The sequence below is a fragment of the Capra hircus genome, chromosome 23, assembly GCF_001704415.2.
Source record: "Capra hircus breed San Clemente chromosome 23, ASM170441v1, whole genome shotgun sequence".
Classification (NCBI taxonomy): Eukaryota; Metazoa; Chordata; class Mammalia; order Artiodactyla; family Bovidae; genus Capra; species Capra hircus.
Window position 1 is genome coordinate 5,713,643 of NC_030830.1, and position 19,732 is coordinate 5,733,374.

At 45.2% G+C, this 19,732-nt stretch overlaps 1 protein-coding gene across 1 annotated transcript in view; it reads right to left on the minus strand.

The window, feature by feature from the left end:
* Positions 1–19,732, minus strand: part of ADTRP (androgen dependent TFPI regulating protein) — a 68,977-nt gene that overhangs the window by 41,435 nt on the left and 7,810 nt on the right. The window contains exons 2-3 of the mRNA XM_013974157.2: positions 13,030–13,164; positions 11,365–11,466 (exon numbers count right to left, since the gene is read on the minus strand). Of these exons, the coding sequence (XP_013829611.2) occupies positions 11,365–11,466; positions 13,030–13,164 (237 nt within the window). The remainder of the gene's footprint in view (positions 1–11,364; positions 11,467–13,029; positions 13,165–19,732) is intronic.

Consider the following 19,732-nt stretch of genomic DNA (forward strand, 5'->3'; position numbering starts at 1 on the left):
TCAAGCTACTCTTGCTCCCTGTAGCCAGAAACTGCCATCACTCAGGACCTTGTTTCCTTTGGATGAATGATTCTCTCCTCTTGTTAAGGGTTGAGGGCATGATTTGGAAAGATGCAGGAATTCACTCTCATTATCAGTCAGGATCCCACAGGAACGGGGAGCCCACTGAGGGTTTCCAAGCATGAAGATTCCAGAGGCTTTGGCAGTTATTGGAAAGGGTGAAGTGGTAAAAGCCACAGAGACTTCCACTACGAGATAACGATCAAAGGAGTTGGCCAAGAAGCTGCAGCAAATCTCAGCAGTTTCTGGGCACTGCCTCCCTTGAACTTAGCCACTGAGGATAAAAGCCTGCGATTCCTGGGTGCCTGTCCAGGAGCTGATGCTAACCTCACATCTGCACATCTGTTCTCAACGAACACTAGATAAAGACGGCTTCCTTATTTTACATCTCCACTTTTACATCTCATGGGTGCCTTTCATTGACTGACTCTTACCTGGAACCATATGGAGAAAGGGATTCTAGGAGCTGGCGTGTGGTTCCAAGCTTACCTCTTGCTACACAGAGGATGGAGAAGGGGGGGACTATGATTCCAAGTTCACAACAGTTTGGCATAGGTTGCTACATATCCCTGATAGCATTTTATATTGCACACATATCATTTTATCTGCTCCTAATAGCATCACTTTTGTCAACAAAGCTATGGGTTTTCCCATAATCATGTACGGATGTGAGAGTAGGGCCATAAAGAAAACTGAGTGCCAAAGAATTGATGCTTTCAAAACGTGATGCTGGAGAAGACTCTTGAGAGTCCCTTGGACAGCAAAGAGATCAAACCAGTCAATCCTAAAGGAAATGAACCCTGAATATTCCTTGGAAGGACTGATGCTGAAGCTGAAACTCTAATACTTTGGCCACTTGATTTGGAGAGCTGACACATTGGAAAGGACCCTGATGCTGGAAAAGATTGAGGGCAAGAGGAGAAAGGGGAGACAGAGGATGAGATGATTGAATGGCATCACCAACTCAATGAACATGAGTTTGAGCAAACTCTGGGAGATAGTGAAGGACAGGGAAGCCTGGTGTGCTGCAGTCCATGGGGTCACAAAGAGCTGGACACAACCTAGCGACTGACTAACAATAGCATCAGGGAGGATTAAGAAGAGTAAACACACCTATTTTAAGGAATTAAATCCCAATGTAAGTCTATTAGCTTTTCCAAACACCACACAGCAAGACAATCCCAGAAATGGGGCTAGAACTGAGATTTTCTGGTACCTAAGTAAAATCTTTACATTAAATCAAACTTTAACTTGTAGAAAACTTTTTGATCTGAGATGGACCATTTCTGCAACTGAGACCCAGAGCCAAGACATTTTGCTTCCATTCATCCCCAACTAAGGTTTAGGGATCAAGGTCCAACACCTTTCTTCCTAATATTTATCCATTCTAACTTTCTAGCCCAAGAAGAACCTTAACAGATGTGAAAGGACTTATGTGAAAATAGAGTTTGGTTCACCAGATGGCACATTTCCTGATGATCTGAACCTGGAGTTGTCTTAGACTATATATACCATGCTCTAAAAGTCACTGTCTCAAAAGATATTGCGTCATTCCCATTGGATATGCAGCTTAATATTCCAGTTGTCAAGTATCATTCAACAAATATTTCTTAAGCACCTTTTTTGCTAAGCTTACAATTTCTGTGATCACCGTGATATTTTAATGCCACTAACTCTGACATGATTAGGTTCGCAAAGTATTTTAAAATATGTCAGAAAAAGTATGCATATTAATTTAAAATGTTCCCACATATAAGCCTGAAACTAAACTCCCTAGGTTGAATGGAGACAAAAGACTTTTATTAAATACTGTTTGATAGGTTAAGTATTTTAGTAGCTCTGCCAATCATTGCTACAAAAGAATGTCAAGCACGGATTGGGTAAAAAGGGAAATATCACTACATTATTGTCTGTTAGTCACATGTCCTAAAACAATAGCAAAAACAGTATTTTCAAGCAATCAATGGCCATGCCCTCTTGCTCCTCATCAGCAGCCTTGTTTCTAACGTCAGGTTTTTATTCTGTTATTAGACATTCATAATTAGATAGCTGATTCCTTGAGTGACTAGGTGGAGTGGGCGCTACCTGCCTATAGATTTTTGTAATGATGGAGATGCTCTTTAGCGGCATCTGGGCCATACTGGCTGTCAGACCAGTATTAAAAGACGGTGCACATACATCCAGCACTCAGTGCAGAATCACTGAGCACAAGAACAGGATCTTCTCTTTGAGCAAACCTTTTGCTCATACTCTTATAGGTTCTGGCAGTCACCCCTGCCTCACGAGGCTCAACACTCAGCGAACTCCCTAGGTCCCTAGAGAAAGAGCTCATTCTCGTCTCCATGTTCTCACTCCTCTTCAGCTTTGCTCTAAATATAAACTTTTAGAGAAAACAAATGAGTCTAGTGAGTACATGAAGGTGATAGAAAAGGGCTGAAGCTGGTAAGTAAGTTACGGTGGGTTGGAAGAGCTGTTGAGATTTAGGAAGCAGATGGCAAGCAAGTACCTATATATAAATGACTGTGCCCATTGGGTTGGGAGGGACAGAGGGCAGGGCTGGGAATTCAAAACTTTGAATATAAGCATGTGAGAGCTAAGAAACCATGTGATCGGTGTATATAATATGTGGACAAGTGGAATCACCATCAAATAGACTAGATAATTCTCTATAGAAATCATCTTGTTGTTGTTGTGGTTTAGTTGCTAAATCCTGTGTGACATTTTGCAACCCCGTGGACTGTAGCCCACCAGGCTTCTCTGTTCATGGGGTTTCCCAGGCGAGAATACTGCAGTGGGTTGCCATTTCCTCCTCCAGTGGACCTTCCCGACCCAGGGATGGAATCAGCAACTCCTGCCCTGGCAGGTTAAATCTTTACCCCTGAGTCACCAAGAAAGCTCATAGAAATCATCTCCTGGAGATGAGAGTAAGACCTGGAGGTGAGAGGAAGATTAGAGGACTCGGAGAGGCTCAGTTCCCAGTCAGGCATGAGTGATTGCTCTGTAGGCAGAGAAGATAAAGAGACCAGGGAAAGAGATGTGGGCGCTGGTTGAGAGTCTGGCAGCAGCTCCCTGTTCAAGGGTAGGACTCTGCAGCCGTCAGTGTCTGCTGCCGGGTTACGAAGCAGCTAGAAGCATGAAGGGGCTTTTCTGTGCTGGCTCCCTAATTAGGAAGGGGATGTCCATTCAGATCTATCAGAGAAGGCTCTCCCACCTTGCACCAGGCTGCTTGTGGGCATTTTCACTTCTGTTCTGAGATCATGGGACTTTAACGCTCCCCTACACTTAGGTCTGTCTAGTCAAAGCTTTAGTTTTGCTAGTAGTCATGTATGGATGTGAGAGTCAGACTATAAAGAAAGCTGAGTGCTGAAGAATTTATGTTTTTGAACTATGGTGTTGGAGAAGACTCTTGAGTCCCTTGGACAGTAAGGAGATCCAAGCAGTCCATCCTAAAGGAAATCACTCCTGAGTATTCATTGGAAGGACTGATGCTGAAGCTGAAACTCCAATACTTTGGCCACCTGATGCAAAGAACTGACTCGTTGGAAAAGACCCTGATGCTGGGAAAGATTGAAGGTGGGAGGAGAAGGGGTTGACAGAGGATGAGATGGTTGAATGGCATCACCAACTTGATGGACATGAGTTTGAGTAAGCTCTGGGAATTGGTGATGGGCAGGGAAGCCTGGCATGCTGCAGTCCATGGGGTCGCAAAGAGTCGAAAACGACTGAGCAACTGAACTGAACTGAACTGAACCTACTTAGATTCTATTTATTTGTCTTGGAATTTCAGGGAGGTTTAGGATCTTCTATTGTGAGTTTCTCCATCCTGGTTATTCTCTAGCATCCTCTTGGTGGTATTGCACATGGTTGTCATGGGAGTAGGGATTAATTACATCACACAGGAGGGGAGAACTGCTAGCAAACCCTCAAGGGCACCAAATGATTTCAGTTATTCAAATTCCCAGTAACTTCTTAGAAGATATGTATAATTTTTGATCATTAAAAATCTTTGACCTTGATTTTGAAATTGGGATGTATTTTCTACTGGTGTTCTTCTATTTAAAAGGCAGCCCCTTGATAGAATATTACTGGATAATAGAATTTTAAAAGAAAGCTACTCTTTAGCATACGTTGGAAGTTCTCTGAATTGAGATTAAAAAAAAAAAAGATATACTTTCACCATTCTGGTTCCTACTCTCAAGTGATGAAGAAAGCAGGTACTGTGATTGCTTGGTTCTAGTTATATAAAACTTTAAGTGGACTGGTAATCCTTTGGAAGTTCATTATCAGAATCTCCTCTGTTTACCTTAAGACTTCCTAAAGGGTAAGATGGCTTTATTGTCCTTACTCAACTCACTCTGCCTTCTAATCCCAGCTTAGCTTCTGATTTCACTGCTGAGCTTTAAGCATTCATTTAACTTCACAGTGTTTCTCTAGTCCTGTTGGAGAGCCTAATCTACCTTAGATTAGGAGGTGAATGGAAAGAATAAGGTATTTTAAAGCAAGAGGACAACTTATAAATAACACTGTAGTGATTAAACCTGAAAGAACACCCAAGTCAATATCAAGGTGTGATGAATGATTCTAGTTTCACTCTTGCCCAGGAGCTTTAGGACAGGGCCCTGAAAAAGGGTCTTTCCCATGGTTACAATATCGACACATCCAGTCACTGGCTTAGCTAGAGCCGCTCTTCCCTCTGCAGAGTCACACGAAAGGTTATTTCCCAACACCCTTCTCTGGCCATTGTTGGTGGTCACGGCCTCTTTTTCTAACGCGGACTTGGTCTAGAGAACAAAATGTTCAGAGAAGGTTTAAGAATTTAATGGTGCAACAGATGAGAAGGAGGAGGAGACCATGGACCGAGGAACGTGGGCAACTGTAGACGGGCAATGCATGGAAACAGACTCTGCTCTAGACCTTCCAGAGGAGCGCTGCTGCTGACACCTTGAGTTTATCCCATCTAAGACCCATTTTGAGCATGTGATTTAGTTGCTAAGTCATATCCAGCTCTTGCAACCCCACAGACTGTAGCCTGCCAGGCGCCCCTGTCCATGGGATTCTCCAGGCAAAAGGACTGGAATGGGTTGCCATTTCCTTCTCCAGGGGATCTTTTCCACCCAGCGATCAAACCCAGGTCTCCTGCATTGCAAGCAGATTCTTTACCAACGGAGCTACGAGGGAAGCCCCTTGAACTTCTGACCTCTAGAACTGTAAAACAGTAATTTGTACTGTTTTAAGTCATTAAGTTTGTGTGAATTTGTCACAGCAGCAGCAGGAAAGTAATACACACAGCACCGCCAGAGCTCTCCTGGGCCCCCTGAATCAAACTTCTCTCCTGCAAGTCACCAGAGATCACTGCTGCAAATCCAGGGATCGTCTTCCAGTGACGTTCTCACTTGACCTCTCAGCAACTTTTGACACAGAGTATTTCTTCTTTTTGAGATATTTTTATACCTGCCTTCCAGGAGACTGAACTGCACTGGATTTCCTCCTAATTCATTGACATCTCCTCCACCTCTTCTGTTGAATTCTCTTGCTTTTCCTCACAAGTACTGAAAGTTGGAATGTCCTAAGGCTTAGTCCTGGGGTATCTTCTCTAACCATACTTATTTTGTAGGTGATTTTATTTAATTTTAAAGCAATTTTTATAATGAAGACAATCAAATTTATGTAACCAACCCAGAAATTGCCCCCCTCTCCCAGGCTTATGCGTCCCGCTGCTTATTCGGCGTCTAAACTTTGTTGACCAAATAGCATCCCAAACATGTCCAAACAAAACACGTGTCCTCCACAACCCTTGTACCTCCCCTACCATCTTACCTTCTATGTGTCTTAAGCTAATAATCTTGTCTCCTTTTTGCCACAATTCAGTGAATCCTGATGATTCTACATTCAAGGTCTATACTGAACACCAGCACAGCACATCCATGCACTCAGACTAAGCCTCCAAAGGATCTCACCTACCATCCTATGAGTGACATGGGCTGAGACACTGCTTTATCGGCAGAACATGCTCTGGCTACTGTCCTATATCTTATGGAGAGAGAGGTAGATGGGAGGCAGAGGCTGTCATAGGAACCCTGGCCAGGACACCCTCTTTCTTTTCAGACTTGGACTTTCTGGGGAATAATACTGGAGAAGAGGCGGTTGTTTTTTAACTGCGGCAAACATTCTACCAAAGATGCTGCGGAGCACAGGCTCTGCTTAGAGCAGGTTAAAAGGATAGGTAGGAACATGCGTATAGATAAACCATAAGCTTCTTGAGGTTAGGAATCATATCTAATATTTCTCTTGTCTGCCCATGAATAATTCTTAATTTTACTTGAACTCACTTGGGGGCCCACTTTTCAAGTATATGCTCAGTTATATCAGGAGATTTTCATCTGAGGTCCATAAATGGACCTTTGAGGGTCTAAGAGCCTTCTACAACTCTGCACAAAATTTTGTGGTTATTTGTGCTTTCCTTGGGAAAGAGTTCATGGACTTCCTCAGATTCACAAAGGGTTCTATTTCCTAAAGGCTGAAAACCACTGAGCTATCCAGAGATACCTAGATTGTGGGTCTCCTCTGCCCAGAAGGGCTGGGATGAGGAACCAGGGAGGCATGGGTGAGGGGCTTGTAATGTTGAGGACAAAGGGTGGCCGTTTAATACTGATATTCCCACAGGCGACCTTCTATACTCATCAGGACTCACCTGCCTCTACCTAGCGGCCCAACAGTTTCACATCAAGCTTATGGGTGGGAGAGAAAAATCTGAAACTAAGCTTGAATTTAGTGATGGACAATGTCTTGCATGCTGTAAATGAGGAGGAAACTGGAAGATCTGGAGTTTCACTTCCTTGACATTTTGCTTCCCCAGCAAGCTCTCAGACAGGGTTCAAAGGCTTTCCAGGTTGCCCAGTCATGACCCTCAGCCAGACTGGGACATACAGGGCACAGCAGCCCTCCCATCTACCTTCTCCACTTGACAGTTATCACATACCGCTGCATAATACTACCTATGTATTAGTGTCTACTGTTGTCTCTATTAGCTCAGCTTTGCATGTGTAGACCAGGCTCAACAAGATTTAAGGGTGCCAAAAGTCAAAACTCTTGTCAAATATCCATCATGGCGTTATCCATATGGTCACTACTTCATTATTTTTTCAGATGAATAAATGACAACACATTAAATAGCTAGGTAGCTGGATTTGGTATTTACTCCAATTTAAAGAGCCAAGATAAGGCCTATCTCATAAGAACAGATAGTTTTGAAATCTCCATTAATGTAAATGAAGGCTTTTCAGTTCTAAAGCTCTGTGATCACGGACAGAGAGTCTTACATGATAACAGATATTGATATTTATGCAGTCCTTGGTAATTTATAAGGTGCTTATATACACATGCTCAATAATCAGGTGGTATTTTCAAATGCAAAGGGCCTCTGGTGGTGGTGGGGTGGGGGGAGTGGTTCTCTGATATTTTCACCTTTCATTTGGAGAAACCTGAATGATGTAGGTTGATTTCCAGAGAAATAAGTTCCCCAGACACCCCAGGTTAGGATCTAACTGTTTTCTCAGTTACTGAGTCCTCCTCCTGCTGTTTAAATCTGTCTTTCCTGGTTCTATCTTTAGTAGTCATTTAGATAATGCCTGAGGCATTAATGTTTTCCTGGCAAAACCTGGTGGAATACTTTGTTGTTTCTTTCCCTTCTTTCATGAAGACTGGAGAATGCTTGGCAATGAAACAGTTGGATTGATCTACTTTAAATAAGGCAGCCTGACCGTGGTGGATGTAGGCATTTCACTGATGTTACTGTTTGGTTTGAATGTACAGCAAGGATAGAAAAACGTCAATTAAGGATGATGATCAGCTTTGAACGGTCTTACTGTAGTGGCGAGTCTATAATGAACTGGAGGGGTTAGGCTGGAAGGAGACCAAAGACTTGAAACACAAAGGTTTTAGAACTACACTGTGTCAAAGGGGAGAGTGGTATTTCTTAATTTGACAAATATTACTCATAAAACCCAGGGCAGCACCGCTAATGGCAACAGGAAGAATATTCCAGAGCTAAGGAATAGCAAACATAAATGCTGTTGTGAAATGAAAGACCCTTTCAGGAAAGCATAGCACTGGTTTTGTACAGCAGTAATTCTTATAGTTTGGGAAGAAAAAAAAGGAACAATGCCGGTTCCTTTTAAGGCCAGGCCCAGCCCCACGTGGAGGCAACGAGACCAATGTCCGGTTTGACTACCCATCATCACTTTGGCTGCCACAGTGGTGGTTTCTGGGTATTTTTATTTACTCATTTGAGTTGTCATGCAAGCACACTGTTAAAATGTAGGAAGTGTTAACAAATTAACCCAGTAACAGTCATTTCTGTATTCTTTTGTACCAGTATTTAGAAAATTAACAGAGAGTATTCCTTGAGGCCACAGACGAGGAAACTTTAATACTGAGGACAGAAAATGTCCAGAGTAAGAGTCGCAGGTTGGGGGAAGAGGGATGAGAGGCAGTCATGAGCACATTGGATGTGGATCAGACATGAAAAGGAGCCTGGAAGTTTGGGGACGACCCCACTGGGAGTACCCAACACTGGTTTTGCTGACACCAACATTTTCACTAGAAATGGCTCTCTTGAGAGATTTTCCAATTAAATTAACAAAATCACAGAAGAGTCTGTGTCTAACCCAGGGCAGGTTGCCTTTTTTGCTCTCTTTTTCACTCTCATCCCACTTTTTGACCCTAGCCCTTTCACGTTAAAGGATTCGAGTTACCTGATTGGCCAAAAGTCAAGGAGCAGGGTCAAAAGAAACCCCTAATTGTGAAGGTACACAACTATTTTATGTTCTGTGTTGTATAGTATCTGCCTTGCTAACTAACTGATGGATAGGATGTACATTATGAAGCTGTCTGCTTCCAAAAGTACCAAAAACCCATATGGCTGTTTAGCAAGCTCACATGTGCTGGGCATCACCATCACAACTATTTGGAAGAAACCTAACTTTACTTCCATGTGGGAAAATAGTACCCCAAAGAGGTAGGAAGCTTGGATAGATGTAGGAAAACTACTAGCTGGGCTAACAAAACCTCGAAAAGGTATTTATTTGATACTTGTATTTGGCTCCAGATAAAAGACACTTTCAATACTCTGCCTTTTTATTTCAGTAACGTCTAGCTCAGTCAGTTATCTCAAATAGCTTCATTTTCTTAAGTAGTGCTTTGGCTTATTAGCAGGCAGATGGGGGTTTTGGATTTTTTTAAGTGAGAATTCTCACTTTGCTATGTTAATCAAGCGAAGTGACATCCTTTTTGATTGCCTGGTGAATTATGAAACCAGATCGAACCGAAAGTTCTGTACTTACTGTAACATAAGGCAATGAAGAGTGAATCAGCCTTGGATTTAAATACTGTCCCACTTATGAGTTCAGTGGCCCCAGGTAAATCACTTAAATTTTCTGAGTATTTTTTAAATTTGGAAAAAAAAAAAAGTCAGGATTGTAGTTGTTATTGAAAGAAAGTTGTGTTAATTAAATGGGCTCCTATTTGAGGAAAAGGCTTAACACAGTGTGTGTGTGTGTGTGTGTGTGTGTGTGTGTGTGTGTGTGTGCATTCTCAGTCACGTCTTACTCTTTTCGACCCTATGGATTGTAGCCCACCAGGCTCCTCTGTCCATGGGATTGTCCAGGTACTGGAATGGGTTGTCATTTTCTCCTCTAGGGGATCTTCCTGACCCAAGGGCTGAACCCACATTTCCTGTGTCTCCCAGATGGGCGGGCTGATTCTTTACCACTGAGTCACCTGGGAAGCCCATGTAACATAGTGTAACTGCCCTAAAATATTCAGAATATTCCCTATGTAAGGGTTTCAGATTAATGCTCATGGGAAGCTGGGAAGGTGAGGAGGTGATCTGACACAGAGAAGGTTGTAGGAGGGGTCTCTGAGAGGTGCGATTTATTTAATACACAGCTTTTGGTCCCGAACTCTAAATGAGATTGGAATTGTATACCTTAGTTAATAATTAGTATCTCACTGAGAACATATTTAAAGTGAAAGTATGTTTTTTTCCTAAGAGGCAGATCATGTGGTAGAGCAGAGTTAGTGGATTGAGCCGCTTTTCCAAACTGCTAATCATGTAAGTTTCAGACGGTGGAAAAGTTGAGGGTGCAAGAAAGTCTGTGAGCCCGAGGAGCCTTGGCATACCCTGTTGTTGTTCAGTCGCTCAGCCAAGTCTGGCTCCTTGTGACCCCAAGGACTGCAGCATGCCAGGTGCCTTTGTCCTCCACTATCTTCCGGAGTTTGCTCAAATTCATGTCCATTGAGTCAGTAATGCTATCTAACCATCTCCTCCCTGCTGACCCCTTCTCCTTTTGCCTTGACACGTTACTCCCTTGTGATTTCCCAGAGGTTTTTAAACATCATTTGCTTCACAGACTCTCGGACCTCCTTCTGAACTCCTGACTAATGTGGAAATGCATTTTGTAAATATTGAGAAGTGGAGCAAGCTCTCTGAACAATTACTTTGTGCCCATGACTCAGACCTCCTCCTTCATCCCAGACCTGGGCAGTCTTGCTCCAGCTCTGCTTGTCCAGGCCACTGTCACTGGTATCCAGATACCATGACCTGAATAACTCAGAACACGTCCTGTTTAGTCTTCAGCTCCTCAAAAATAAATGCATGAATAAAAAAAATCAAACGGGAAACAGAATTATGCAGAACATTTGTGATAAATGTTCCTGATCAGGTATCAACTAAGAAATTACTTCTGAGCTGTGACATATGCTTTGAACATTTGGGTGGTTTGATGGGGGAGGTGTTTAAGTATAATCGACACGAATTACATATTAGTTTCAGGAGTACAACATAATGATCTGATGTTCGTATGTACTGCCAAATGTTTACCACGGTAAGTCTAGTTAACATTCAGGATGGATTAATTTTAAAGCTTGCTTGATTCAATTCCTAGCTAGGAATCTCATTGCATGTTATCAATATTTGCTGAAGTTGCTTCTCTTTCAGGACTGGAACCTCCAAGAAGTTCCCTGTCCTTTTGGTTTCATGTCTTTTTTAATGACTTCATAAGCAACTTGGCAAAGAATTTTGCCTGGACATCCCATCTGCTCTCAGTGACTCTGACTACAGCACCACTTCTTGTTCATTACATATTCTCAATGTGCTCTTTAAATAAATAGTGACGGGGTAAAGCCGGAGGAGTGAACAGGATGCTGGGGCTTGAGGAGAAGCTTGGAAACATAAATAAGGCACTTGGAGTTCTCAGAACAGAGTCTATTGCTTTTCAGGATTCACTAAATTTTCCTTTTACTCACCATTGCATGATTCAACCACACTGGAAAGACGGTATCTAGGACCTTAGGGTAAATGAGTTCTCTATCGTAGAGAAAGATAATCCAGAATGCCAGAAATACAAACTGCAAAATAGAACAGAAAAATAACACCATTAGGTTTATTTTCAATCAGTGCTTCCTAAGATAGTCAAGAAGACATAGCAAAATAAAAATAGATACCAGCTTTAAAAATACATTCTTATATAGAATTATTAAATGAAGGAGAAAATTATTTATCATAGAATTACAATGCTCAGTCTCTGAGGACTTCAGAGAGTTAGGAATCACTTGTCACTGTGGCAAAGAGGATGTAGAGACACAGGATTTGCAGATCATTAAGTCATTTCATTTTAACCAATGACTTCTCTCTCCTCTAAGCTTCCCCAGGAGGGTTGAAAGCAGCCAAATGGAGTGGCTAAGCCTTACACGTGGCTTGCCCACACTCTAGGTAGGCGTGGCCAGTGGAAGCAGGAAGACTGGGGTCAGGGTTGGGGGGTGGTAGCGGGGAGGATAAGGGACAAGCCCCCAGGATAATCCACCAAGCTAGTTAACTGACAGTTGGATCTCTTTCTTGCTCAGAACTCTGGATTGATCTCCATCCTCTTGTACCCCTTGGCTATCTTTTCAAAGTCTCTGCCTTCCATGCTACAAAATCAATGCAGAGATGAAAAAGAAAAAAAAAAAAACAAAACAAAAACCATTAATCTTCTGATCGTCCTATCTTCTTAAATTCCAAAGGCTCAATTTCTAACTCTTAAAAAAAATGAATAAACTCCACTGTTAAGCAACTTGGCCTTTAGAAGATTTTGGGGGGTGGAGGAGGTGTCCTGCAAAGTAAGATTGGAATGCCAGTACTTGCTCTGCTATCTGAGAACTCATTAGTGCTTGGAGAGTTTCATGCTGGATTTAAGTTTAAAGTTTCAATACTGTAGGAAACAGGACAATGACAGGTGGAAGGAGATAGTAATTTTTCATTACAGGTCCTGCTGGGCTATTGGTGTGCCTGGCTTCAGTTTGTTTTCATTCTAACTAATGAATGAAATCGTAAGTGATGTTGTAGAAATGTGGGCAGTAGCAGCTACAACTGCCCCTTGCATATGTCTTGCTTTTTCCCAATGTTCACTCATTCAACAAAAGGCATGAGGCCCCACCCACTGTGGGCCCTACCCCAGGTATTTCAGACAGACTGTCTCTCTCCTCTCAAAATGTCAACTTTGAAAGGTTTCATACCTTTTTAAAAAAAAATGGTTTCCACTTGCAAAAGTAACAAATGCTTATTGTTCAAGTGAAACCAGATGTATGAAAGGCAAGTTACTCATCTCCCTCTTTAGCACCCTCCATTCCCGTCATCCTGATGCAACCAAGGTTATCTTGGATGTATATTGGTTAAGAAAGGTCCTTTAGACTTCCCTGCCAGACAATAATAAGGATCTCGTATCAAACATTCACAAAGATACAAAAGCTAATGATAAATCTTGGCAGTGATTTGTCTTATTTCCCCAAGACACTGGGCAGTGCAATGCAGTCCTCGGGCCATTTATGCAAATACAGTTGCCAGGGATTACAGTAATGGGCTCTTGCTGCCTAGGAGAAGCGTTGGTCCGTATGACACGTGCCTTATATCACCTGCATATCTTTGTAACTTACTGTGGATAGTGGAAAAGCCAGTGTGGTGAAAAGCAGGTCTCTGAAGGCCGTTACGAACTTAATGTCTTTTTCCCCTTTGGTTCTTTTCAGCACATCTTCCAGGCAGGCCACCCCGAAGAAAATGGCCTGCAAGAGCTAAATTCATTACAACAAATGAGCACATTCTCATTTCCTTTAATTAATACATTCTTCACTGAGGTGAAGCACCATCCCTCTGGGAGCAGGATTGATTTGAGAAGCAGGGGGCTGCTGGCTGTTCTGGTTGGGAGCCAACTGGAAGGCTGGTCTTTCAGCTCACTGGGCCCTGACCTTGCTCACTAAAACGGATTGTGTAAAGTTGTTTAGGGGATAATAATGTGTACAGTAGTTAGCATAATGGACTTGAGTGAAAATGGAAACAGAATGGAGTCAGCTTAACAGGAGAATGTAACGAGATAGATGCCCTGGCTGCACAGAGGAGGGGAAAACCAAATAAACAGCACAAGGGCACAGCACCAGACTCAATGGTGGGTGTATTCTGGCTCCTTCCTAGGAAGAAAATAGCTTTAAATGTCTGGTGTTGCAATCTCATTAGAGAAGCCAGAATCAGGGTCAAGAGCACCATGAAGGAGCTCTGTGCTCCCCCGGGGGAGACCCCCACAACGGCATCTTGCCTGTCTGGGGAAGTAGCCAGTGCCCCCTCCCCGCCTCATTAAGTGGGGGCTCATTCATGCGAATGTATGGCAAAACCACTACAATGTTGTAAAGTAATTAGCCTCTAATTAAAATAAAGAAACTAAAAACAAAAACAAAAACAAAAAAAAAAAAAGAGAGGCAATCCAAAGGCTTTGCAGAGACTATCTGTCTGAGGGAGTGGTTTCAGTCCACGGGGATAGAGCACTTGGTGGGCTCAGGTACATCTCTGAGTACCCTGAGGGTGAAACAGAAGCAGGTTGTTACAGAGTACCAGTTTGAGTGCCCTGCGTCATACTGAAAATTCCCACTGGCTATCTGTCTCACAGACGGCGGTGTATATGCTTCCGTTACTCTCTCTGTTCGTCTCACCCTCTCCTTCCTCCCCACTGCCTTCTCTGTAAGTCTGTTCTCCTCGCCTGCAAGGGGAAAGGTGGGAGGTGGGAGGGAGGTTCAAGAGGGAGGGGCCATATGTGCAATGGCCACGGCTAATTCCTGCTGATATCTGGCAGCGAAAGTGACAGTGTTAGTCGCTCAGCTGTCTGACTCCTTGCGACCCGAGGGACTGTAGCCCGCCAGGGTGCTCTGCCTGTGGGACCATCCCAGCAAGAATACTGGAGTGGGTTGCCATTCCCTTCTTCAGGGCACCTTCCCCACCCAGGGATCAAACCTGAGTCTCCTGCATTGAAAGCAGATTCTTTACCGTTTGAGCCACCAGGGAAGCCCCCCCCACCCCGACCCCCGACCCCCGTCCCCGCCCCGATGTGTGACAGAAACAAAACCAATATTGTAAAGCAATTATCCTTCAATTAAAAATATTTTTTTAAAAAAAGAAGTAAGGCCATTTTCGAGGACATAGATCACAATCAGAGCAGACTCTGCCCATTCTCACAGTTTGCCACACACCCACAGCTTCTAAGAAGTGTCATCACAGTGCACACTAGGAGCTGGTTTTGAGTTATTGCCTCAGAATCCATCCTGTTCCTTGAGAGCTCTGATTGGTACGGAAGGAACAGCCTGGACTCTGCTCTGAGTCTGAGTCAGGCAAGTTCTGGTATCTGGGCAGTTGGACTAATTAATGATCAACCACGTCGGTGGCTAGAAAACAACCTCGGTGTCTGGAACCCCAGAAGACCTCTAGCCGAGCTGGCCTCCTGCCGCTCCTTGGGCAGCAGGGGTGAGCAGGAGAGGATGCTGGGGGAAGAGGGCAGGGACGCTCCCACCTGGGTCCTCAGACCTGCAACACCCCCACAGTCTGTTAGAAATGAGGTTGCTCAGCCCCTCCCCATCCCACCCCCAGCCTGCAGAATCAGAGACTCTGGGGATAGGGCCCGGGAATTTGTTTTCTAATAATCTCTTCAGGTGATCTTTGTAAAGGTTTAGTAGGTTCTAGAACCATGGGATTAGACACAAATTTATCATTTACAAATCTTACTGACTACTCAAAAGTATGATAGCTGTTTTGGGGGGGTAATAGTTGACTTTTATTGATTTCCTGTTTTATGCCAGGCACTGATCTAAGCGTTCAGTTTCTTGTAGCAACCCCCTGAGGTAAGCAGTATTATTCCTCTCTGCATCCCATTTTACAGATGAGAAAACTGAAGCTGAACAAACTTGCCTGAAGTCTCATGGTTGATAAATATCAAGGCCAGGAAACCCAGTTTGTTTTTCAAGCCGACTTTACAACCAACAAACATACAAACCATGTGTCGGTTGTCTAAGAGCAAAGATGAAAGCACTGTGGGAGCTCAGACCAGAGACCAACTATCTCCAGGTGGGAGAATTAAAAATGACTTCAAAAAATGCCAAAGTCTGATTCTCAGCCCCCAAAGATTCCAATGTGATGTGTCTGGGGGTGCAACCTAGCTTCAGGATGTTAAAACATTCTCTCCGGTGATTCTATCTGAGCAGCCAAGGTTGAGAATCACTTGTCTAGAGGAACTTGCTTTTGCAAACGCAGACCTGGCAGTCTCCAGGGAGGCGGGGCTGCCCAGATGCAGAAAGTGAAGCTCCACGGTGGAATGAGGTTTCTGAAGAGACGACAGAGGGAGGACGAGAGAAGCGGACAGCCAAGGCTGAGGAAACGCTCTCCTCTAAGGGGCAGGAGGGGCCGCAAAGTAGCCAAGAATGACCAGATGGTAGAAAAGCAGGAACATGCAAGAACCCCTCTCTGACCCTGAGGAGGAAGCTTCAAGCCAGAAGGGGGCCTTCCAGTAAGGGTGGGTGTGCAGCAAAGCGTGGGAAGTCACTTCAGTCTTTTTGGACTTTTTGCAACGCTATGGGACCCCAGCCCACCAGGCTCCTTTGTCCATAGGATTCTCCAGGCAAGAATACTGGAGTGGGTTGCCATGCCCTCCTCCAGGGGATCTTCCCCACCCAGGGATCGAATCAATGTCTCTTTAAGTCTCCTGCATTCGCAAGCGAGTTCTTTACCACTAGCACCACCGTGGGCAATAGTTTTAAAGGCCAGGAAGAGGCTGCCACCACCCCGTACTTGTTCACTCCTGCTGTTCGGCCCCTTCAGAGCTGCAGAACCGGGGGGCGGCCTCTGCCCGTGGAAGCTGGCCGCGGGGCCTCGCCTTCCTTCCTCCCCAGCGGCCTTCAGCTCGCCCCCCGAGGACAGCGCAGGCAGCTGCTGGAGCCAGGGAGGGCCGGCGGGGGCCTGGGCCCCGGTGCGGAGGCCTGCACCGTTCTGTCAACACGGCAATTCATCAGGCGCTGAGCGTCTGCCAGGCTTTCCCTCCTCGGGGAGAGCGGCCTCCGCCCAGCATGTGAAGTCCATGTGACCGCTTTCCGCAGCGGGACCTTCCCCGTGTCATCCCACGTCCGGCGCGCCCTGCCTTTCTCTTGCCTTTTCCCAGTCGCGGAACGTGGAAACTGGGCTCTCACCCGCTCTTAGAGCCTCCGGGGCTTCTCCTTCTCCTACACAACTTGAGTCCACGCCACAAACCCGCCAACCCCGTCTCCCCTCTCCCCTCAGCTCGCAGGCGGAGGCTGCCTTGGAGAGATGCCCAATGTGGACGTGAGGCAGCCTTGTCTCTGCTGATCTCCACCCGCAGTGCCGCGCCACCGTCTACATCAACAAGGAGTCTCTACCGGGCCCATGCGGAGGAGCCCAGGAGGCAGGCGATAGGGGGTTGCCAAGAGAAATAAATAAGGGAGAATGAGGGCTTGAGGGTTTCCCAGGTAGCCCTAAAGGTAAAGAAAATGAAAGGTGCTCAGTCGTGTCTGACTCTTTGAGACCCCATGGACTATAATAGTCCATGGAATTCTCCAGGCCAGATCCTGGAGTGGGTAGCCTTTCCCTTCTCTGGGGGATCTTCCCCACCCAGGAATGAATCCAGGTCTCCCGCAATGCAGGCGGATTCTTTATCAACTGAACTATCAGGGAAGCCCTCAAAGGTAAAGAGCCCGCCTGCTAATGCATGAGAGATGCGGGTTTGATCCCTGAGTCAGGAAGATCCCCTGGAGGCGGGCATCACTACCCTCTCCAGTATTCTAGCCAGGAGAATCCCATGGACAGAGGAGCTGGTGGGCTACAGTCCATGGGGCCACAGAGGCAGACCGGACTGAAGCGGCTGAGCACGCACACAGGGCCTAGAGGATGCTCACAGCTGAGCTGGGAGCTAGGAGAGGGAGGCCTCACGCAGAGCCTCGAGGCCAGGTGTGAATCAGCTCACAAAAAGGACACTGGTCTGCTCATTCTCTAAGGACGATACACTGGAATGTTGAGAAGACACTCACAGAAGGAATAGTCAAGGGGGAACATGGCAGCTGTTACGGACTGAATGGTACCCACTCCCCCACCCAAATTCACATGTTAAAGTTATAACCCTGAGTACCTCAGAAAGGGGTTGTGTTTGGACGCAGGGCCTTTAAAGAGCTGATGAAGTTAAAATGAGGACAGTAGGGTGGACCCTAGCCCACTAGGACTGGAGTCCTTATAAGAGGAGATAAGGACACAGAACCACACGGAGGGTAGATCACGTGAAGACAGGGAGACTCAGCCATCTGCAAGCCAAGGAGAGAGGCTTGTAGAAGCAACCCCGCTTCCTTGGTCGTGGACCTCTGGCCTCCAGAACTCTGAGGAAATTTCTGCTGTTCAAGTCCCCTAGCCTGTGGTGAGCTGTTATAGCAGCAAATTAATACAGTGGCATTAAAAGAAGATAGAACAACTGGCCACCTTTTATGGCTCTTACTACAAAACTACTGTTGTTTACATTCCTCAACTATTTTGGCTGCTCAGAAAAGCAGAGCTGATGGTATCTTCTCAGTCAGGGTTTACTTCAGAGTTGCTGCCCTCTGATTTATCTTTTCGTCCCTAATTCCGTTGGTTTTTTGGTGCCTACTTCTGAAATGCTGCTGATCTAAGTTTGCTCGCAGTCTTCTGTTTTTATTACTAGCTGACAAACTTACCACCTGGGAGAGCTTAATTTACATTTTTTTTATAACTAGTGCAATTTAAGAAACTAGAGCTAAAGGATATTCAGTTTTTACATTTGTACATCTTCACCAGATTCACAAAAATCTTGAGAACACAGAAGCTTATTAACCTTTCTAAGCCATCAAGTTTATTTTCCTTGCTTTAAGCCAGAACCCTATTAACCTATCCCAGGAAATGAGAATTGCTTCATTTAAAAATAATTCCACAGAGGGAGATTCCACAAGTTTCCTGAGCAAGACGTTACAGCTCTGATTGAATGAGTCAAGTAATACAACGCCCAGCTCAGCTCTCCGTGCCTGACTCAGACAGGCTGGGACTTTCTCAGGTCTCGCCTTCAGAATGATGCAACACTTGCAGTGGAGATTAATCCAGAATAAAGCAGCAATTGGGGACTAGTTGTGAGGAGTTTTATTAATATATAACTGTGGTGGTCAGGGTGGTGGGGCTTGGGGCAAGTAGAGGAAGGCTTTGCCAAATGGATCTGAATTGGGGCTTTCCTGGAGATTCAGTGGTGAATTAAGAACACTGAGGGACAGATTGGAAGGAAGATATATTTGTCAGAGTACTTGGCCCGTGTTGTACAGCTGGTCACAGCTGGCTTCCGTGTAGGGGCAGCATGGCCATGGGGTAGACTGTCTTACCAGTGGGATGGGCTTCTCTAGAAAGTCACTCTTACTGGTGGGAGTCATGTTTTAATCATTTGTTTGTGCAGCCAACATTCACAGAATGTCTGTTAGGTGCCAGAAATTAGACATGATACAGACCAGGGCAGGCTCTATGTTAATATGTCTTTATTAGGAAGAAGAAGAAAGAGGCGGCGGAGGAGGAACCTTTTCGGTACATTGACTCACATTTCGTGGGTCAGCTTTCTCGAGAAACAGCATCTGAGATGCTGAGAGCTACCTGCCGAGTGTTTAAAGAAGAAGGCTCAAGAGGGAGGGAGCCAGGAGAACCGGAAGGGCAGCTCAGCTGCATGCCATCAGCTGCTCTCACACTCCAGGAAGGAGCTCTGGAGCTCACTCTGCCTTCAGAGTTGTCCTGGAGCCCAGCCTCTGGAGCCCAGGTCCGCCGGTCACTGGCCTTAAGCCCTGGTCCTGGTGGCTCCCTTCTGCTGAGGATAGCTGTGGGACAGGCGCTCGCCTGTGAGGCATCAGCAGTCAACCCTCCTCCCAGGAGCTGGGGATTGAGTACCTTGAGGCTGGGAAGGGTGGGAGTCCGTTCGCCACACCACACAGCCACTACGCATGAGGCACAGAGAAGGTAGGTAACTCACTCAGGAGCACACAGCAAGTGAGGGGCACCTAGGAAGCTAGGCCTTCCTTCAGCCCCTAGTCTTTATACTGTGCAGAGTGAACCTACCAGAAGGCTTTCGTGGTTACTCAATAAATTGCAGTTCTTTTATTTGGGTGCCAGTGGGGACTCTCTCCTCCTATCAGCCCACATTCTTTCCACTCTCTGAGAGGTAAAACAGTGATCTCAAGTGTTTTTGTGGAATAGACAGTTAAGTGTATTTCTGACTCTGTTTGAGCGTGAGAGTGACTATATTAGACTGATGATGGAAATCAGGGGTTGGTCCCAAGTATGGAA